Source organism: Cherax quadricarinatus, chromosome 12, assembly GCF_038502225.1.
Source record: "Cherax quadricarinatus isolate ZL_2023a chromosome 12, ASM3850222v1, whole genome shotgun sequence".
Taxonomy (NCBI): Eukaryota; Metazoa; Arthropoda; class Malacostraca; order Decapoda; family Parastacidae; genus Cherax; species Cherax quadricarinatus.
Genome location: NC_091303.1, coordinates 47419321 through 47426820, shown reverse-complemented (window position 1 = coordinate 47426820; position 7500 = coordinate 47419321). Strand labels below are relative to the sequence as shown.

Here is a 7500-nt window from a genome sequence, read left to right as displayed (position 1 = left end):
CTCTCTGTTTCTGCCTTTCTTTTTGTGTTCTGTCATGGTCAAGATACACCTTCCATTATGCCGGTATGTCCCTTAGTCTTGCTTTCTCCTGCAGGATCCTGTATTGAGTCGATTTTGCCTTGAAAGTTCCTTTCACTGGCCTGGTTCTTCTTCTTTCAAATCCCCCTATTTTCTGAAAATTTGCCAGCTGAGTCATGTCATGTTCTTGTATTGCTTTTATGATGCTTTCGATTGCATTTTTTCCCATTGTTTTCTTGCCTTGTAAGTTTCCCCTTCAACTTCCTGGAGCCCATAAACAAAGACAGACCTCTCCCTTACATTCTTCCACTGCATATCCTTATGTATCCACTGACTCAATTTAATTTCCTCCATTGCAGCTTTCCTTTCTTCAGTTTCTTCACTATCTATTGAACTTGGGACCAGTGGCCAGTCATTTTCCCCTCTCAGCTTTTCCTGGGCTTTGCTGTGGTCTGTTAGGGCCTCCACATATAGATTAGCTCTTTCATTTACTACAGTCCCCTTGATTGCTTCTGATGTGATTCTCTCTTTTTCTCGGTTTCCACAATGGTCTGTGGACCATTGTGACTGATGTAGCAATCTCTGATGTCATTCCCAAATTGTTCTTTAGTTCTTTAGATTTTTCAGTTCCTCTTCTAATCTCTGTATCCTAGGCTCTGCTGCTGTGACTTGCATCTCCCACTTCTTGCTTTCTGCATCTATCCTCTCTTCCATTCTCATGCTAAGTTCTTCTAGCTTTCCCCATTCATGTTCCCTTTTCATGATTTCTGCTGCCCAATCTTCCTTTGCAGATTCATCCTCCAGTCCCTTGGTTTTCCTTCCTGCTCTCTGGTAGCTTTTTTTTGTTTGTTTTTGGTTGCCACAGAATGAAAAAAACTTATGTAATTTTGTGTGTTTGTTTTGAAGTGTGTTTGTCCGAGTGGGGGGGGGGAGGCGAGGGAGGAAGAGGAGGAAGCTGTAGACAGTGGCTAAATGTGAGAGGGGCGGGGAGGGGGATTGAGGGGGAATATGGGGAGTGAGAAGGAGAGAGAAGCTAAGGGGGAGAATGGGAGAGGTAGTGGGGGAAAGAGGGAGAGGTGGGGGAGAAGAAGGGTGAGAGAGAGAGGTGGGATCAGAGGAAGGACTGAAAGATTGGCAGGGGAGAGGGAAGGGGGGGAGGATATGTGTGAGTCTGTATATGTGGGAATGTGTGGGTGTAAACGTGTGTATGTGGAACTATATGTGGGTTTATTAAGTGTCTGAAAAGTAGATGGAATTGTGTGTTGGAGTGTTATGTGGAGTCCGCAGTGTTCCCTTACATGACCACACCCTCCTGTGACCTGACCCACACCCTCCTGTGACCTGACCCACACCCTCCTGTAACTTGACCCACACCCTCCTGTAACTTGACCCACACCTTCCAACTGTTCTGCACCTCTATGCTTTTACTACCACCTAGGCTTATAGAAACCTGTCTCGCCTTGTTGTGTGTGTGTGCATGTGTGTGTACTCACCTAGTTCTCACCTAGTTGAGGTTGCGGGGGTCGAGTCCGAGCTCCTGGCCCCGCCTCTTCACTGATCGCTACTAGGTCACTCTCCCTGAGCCGTGAGCTTTATCATACCTCTGCTTAAAGCTATGTATGGATCCTGCCTCCACTACATCGCTTCCCAAACTATTCCACTTACTGACTACTCTGTGGCTGAAGAAATACTTCCTAACATCCCTGTGATTCATCTGTGTCTTTAGCTTCCAACTGTGTCCCCTTGTTACTGTGTCCAATCTCTGGAACATCCTGTCTTTGTCCACCTTGTCAATTCCTCTCAGTATTTTGTATGTTGTTATCATGTCCCCCCTATCTCTCCTGTCCTCCAGTGTCGTCAGGTTGATTTCCCTTAACCTCTCCTCGTAGGACATACCTCTTAGCTCTGGGACTAGTCTTGTTGCAAACCTTTGCACTTTCTCTAGTTTCTTTACGTGCTTGGCTAGGTGTGGGTTCCAAACTGGTGCCGCATACTCCAATATGGGCCTAACGTATACGGTGTACAGGGTCCTGAACGATTCCTTATTAAGATGTCGGAATGCTGTTCTGAGGTTTGCTAGGCGCCCATATGCTGCAGCAGTTATTTGGTTGATGTGCGCTTCAGGAGATGTGCCTGGTGTTATACTCACCCCAAGATCTTTTTCCTTGAGTGAGGTTTGTAGTCTCTGACCCCCTAGACTGTACTCCGTCTGCGGCCTTCTTTGCCCTTCCCCAATCTTCATGACTTTGCACTTGGTGGGATTGAACTCCAGGAGCCAATTGCTGGACCAGTTCTGCAGCCTGTCCAGATCCCTTTGTAGTTCTGCCTGGTCTTCGATCGAGTGTATTCTTCTCATCAACTTCACGTCATCTGCAAACAGGGACACCTCAGAGTCTATTCCTTCCGTCATGTCGTTCACAAATACCAGAAACAGCACTGGTCCTAGGACTGACCCCTGCGGGACCCCGCTGGTCACAGGTGCCCACTCTGACACCTCGCCACGTACCATGACTCGCTGCTGTCTTCCTGACAAGTATTCCCTGATCCATTGTAGTGCCTTCCCTGTTATCCCTGCTTGGTCCTCCAGTTTTTGCACCAATCTCTTGTGTGTGTGTGTGTGTGTGTGTGTGTGTGTGTGTGTGTATGTGTGTGTGTGTGTGTGTGTGTGTGTGTGTGTGTGTGTGTGTGTGTGCACTCACTTATTTGTACTCACCTATTTTTGGTTGCAGGGGTCGAGACTCAGCTCCTGGCCCCGCCTCTTCACTTCACTGTTTGTGTGTGTGTGTGTTCGTGTGTGTGTGTGTGTGTTTGAGTGTGTGTGTGTGTGTGTGTGTGTGGTCGTTACTAAGTCCACTCTCTCCCTTCTCCATGAGCTTTATCATACCTCTTCTACGTACGGATCCTGCGTCTAGTACATCACTCTCCAGACAGTTCAACTTCCTGACAACCCAATGACTGAAGAAATGCTTCCTAACATCCCTGTGGCTATCTGGGTCTTCAGCTTCCAATTGTGACCCATTGTTGCTGTGTCCCATTGCTGAAACATCCTGTCTCTATCCACCTTGTCAGTTTCTCTCAGTGTTTTATATATCGTTATCTTATCCCCTCTATTCCTCCTGTCCTCTAGTTTCGTCAGGTCAAGTTCCCTGAATCTCTCCTCGTAGAACATACCCCGAGACTAGTCTCGTCGTAAACATTTGCCCTTTCTCTAATTTCTTGACATGGTTGACCAAGCGTGAGTTCCAAATTTGTGCTGCATACTCCAATATGGGCCTGACGTACACGTGTACAGAATCTAGAACGGTTCCTTACCGAGTTGTCAATACGCTGTTCTTAGGTTTACCAGGCACCCAAGATACTTTTCCTTGAGTAAGGTTTGCAGTCTTTGGCCTTTCCCCCTATCCAGTACTCTTTCTGCGGTCTTCTTTGCCCTTCCCCAACCTTCATGACTTTGCACTTGGTGGGGTTAAATTCCAGGAGCCAGTTGCTGGAGCAGTCTTTCATCCTGTCCAGATCCCTTCGTAGTGTTGTCTGATCCTCATCCGATTGAATTCTCCTCATTAGCTTCACATCATCTGCACTCAAGGACACTTCAGAATCTGTCCCTTCCGTCATGTCATTCACTTATACCAGAAACAGTACCGGTCCTAGAACTGACCTTTGTGCATCCCCGATCGTCACAAGCGCTCTGACACCTCGTCAAGTTCTATCATGATTCGTTGTTGCCTACCTGTCAGGTGTTCTCTGATCCATTGCAGTGTGTGTGTGTGTGTGTGTGTGTGTGTTTTCGGGGGTACGTTTGTATATGTATTTATATTACTATCAAAAGATTTATTTTTTTTTAATTGTCAAGATCTGTGGAAAGTGCACGAATTAAATATAACGACTTGGAAAAGTGTACCAATATTTTGATATAGTTATCTATATGTACGTTATTCTTCTTTCCCCAGACAACCCACTGACATGCCAGTGTAACATTCTGTGGCTGGTGCAAAATGATACCTATATGGACACAATGGCCTTGGAGGCCTATTGCGAGGATACAGATCAATTTCTCGAGTTCGTTGACGTGGCTTTCCTACAAGAAAACTGCTTACGAAGGGAATATTTCTGGTTCAGCTAGAGTCTCCAGCTTGCACTCTCCCCCACCCGCTATATACATCACCACTCACACATAGAGCTCACCACTCACACATACAGATCACCACTCACACATACAGATCACCACTCACACATACAGCTCACCACTCACACATACAGATCACCACTCACACATACAGATCACCACTCACACATACAGATCACCACTCACACATACAGATCACCACTCACACATACAGATCACCACTCACACATACAGCTCACCACTCACACATACAGATCACCACTCACACATACAGCTCACCACTCACACATACAGATCACCACTCACACATACAGCTCACCACTCACACATACAGATCACCACTCACACATACAGATCACCACTCACACATACAGATCACCACTCACACATACAGCTCACCACTCACACATACAGATCACCACTCACACATACAGATCACCACTCACACATACAGATCACCACTCACACATACAGATCACCACTCACACATACAGATCACCACTCACACATACAGATCACCACTCACACATACAGCTCACCACTCACACATACAGATCACCACTCACACATACAGATCACCACTCACACATACAGATCACCACTCACACATACAGCTCACAACTCACACATTGCTCAATACAAGTGCAGCCCAACACTGCTAGACAATGGATGGTGTAATCCGACGAGTGGAAATATACTTGAAAATGCGCAGCCTTGAGTGAAACGTCGAATTAAAAGTATTCAATGACTCCAGTGTCTTCATTTCCACAACTAAATGTGTACAAAACCCACCACACACAACCCACCACACACAGCCCACCACACACAACCCACCACACACAACCCACCACACACACAACCCACCACACACACAACCCACCACACACAACCCACCACACACAACCCACCACACACACAACCCACCACACACACAACCCACCACACACACAACCCACCACACACACAACCCACCACACACACAACCCACCACACACACAACCCACCACACACACAACCCACCACACACACATCCCACCAAGGTGGCTCTGGTGGCCTGGTGGTTAACGCTCTCGCTTCACACGGTGAGGGCCTGGGTTCGATTCCCAGCCAGAGTAGAAACATTGGACGTGTTTCTTTCCACCTGTTGTCTATGTTCCCCATCAGTAAAATGGGTACCTGGGTGTTAGTCGACTGGTGTGGGTCGCATCCTGGGACACTGACCTAAGGAGGCCTGGTCACAGACCGGGCCGCGGGGGCGTTGACCCCCGGAACTCTCTCCAGATAAACTCTCCAGATAAACCCACCAAACACACACAACCCACCACACACACACAACCCACCACACACACACACAACCCGCCACACACACAACCCACCACACACACAACCCAAAACACACACACAACGCACCACACACACAACACCACCACACACAACCCACCACACACACACAACCCGCCACACACACAACCCGCCACACACACAACCCACCACACACACACAACCCACCACACACACAATCCACCACACACGCAACCCGCCACACACACAACATACCACACACACACAACCCACCACACACACACAATCCACCACACACACACAACCCACCACACACACACAACCCACCACACACACACACACAACCCACCACACACATACAACCCACCACACACATAACCCACCACACACACAACCCACCACACACACACAACCCACCACACACACAACCCACCACCACACACACACACAACCCACCACACACAACCCACCACACACACACACAACCCACCACACACACAACCCACCACACACACACAAACCACCACACACACACACAACCCACCACACACACACACAACTTACCACACACACACACACACACACATAACCCACCACACACACACAACCCACCACACACACAACCCACCACACACACACAACCCACCACACACACAACCCACCACACACACACACACAACCCACCACACACGCAACCCACCACACACACAAAACCCACCACACACATAACCCACCACACACACACAACCCACCACACACACATCCCACCACCAAGCACAACCCACCACACACACACAACCCACCACACACAAAACCCACCACACACATACACAACCCACCGCACACACACAACCCACCACACACACAACCCACCACACACACACACAACCCACCACACACACAACCCATCACACACTCAACCCAACACACACACACACAACCCACCACACACACGACCCACCACACACACACAACCCACCACACACACAACCCATCACACACACAACCCACCACACACACAACCCACCACACACACAACCCACTACACACACAACCCACCACACACACACAACCCACCACACACAACCCACCACACACACAAAACCCACCACACACACTCAACCCACCACACACACACACAACTTACCACACACACATACAACCCACCACACACACAACCCACCACACACACAACCCACCACACACACAACACACCACACACACACAACCCACCACACACACAACCCACCACACACACACACACAACCCACCACACACACAACCCACCACACACACAACCCGCCACACACACAACCCTCCACACACACACAAACCACCACACACACAACCCACCACACACACACAACCCACCACACACACAACCCACCACACACACACAACCCACAACACACACACACAACCCACTACACACACAACCCACCACACACACACACACACACACAACCCACCACACACACACACAACCCACCACACACACAACCCACCACACACACACAACCCACAACACATACACACAACCCACCACACACACACACACACAACCTACCACACACATAACCCATCACACACACAACCCACCACACACACAACCCACCACAAACACACACAACCCACCACACACATAACCCACCACACACACACAACCCACCACACACGCAACCCACCACACACAAACACACAACCCATCACACACACAACCCACTACACACACACACACACACAACCCACCACACACGCAACCCACCACACACAAAACCCACCACAAACATAACCCACAACACACACACAACCCACCACACACACATCCCACAACCAAGCACAACCCACCGCACACACAACCCACCACTCACACACAACCCACCACACACACAACCCACCACACACATACACAACCTACCACACACACAACCCACCACACACACAACCCATCACACACTCAACCCACCACTCACACACACACACAACCTACCACACACACAACCCACCACACACACAACCCACCACACACACAACCCACGATATACACACAACCC

At 49.1% G+C, this 7500-nt stretch overlaps 1 protein-coding gene across 1 annotated transcript in view; it reads left to right on the top strand.

Moving 5' to 3' along the window:
* The window catches only part of LOC128686570 (oplophorus-luciferin 2-monooxygenase non-catalytic subunit), a 17578-nt gene extending 12685 nt beyond the window's left edge, over positions 1-4893 (top strand). The window contains exon 3 of the mRNA XM_070084346.1: positions 3969-4893. Within this exon, the coding sequence (XP_069940447.1) occupies positions 3969-4141 (173 nt within the window). The 3' untranslated portion in view covers positions 4142-4893. The remainder of the gene's footprint in view (positions 1-3968) is intronic.
* The last annotated feature ends 2607 nt before the right edge of the window (positions 4894-7500 follow it).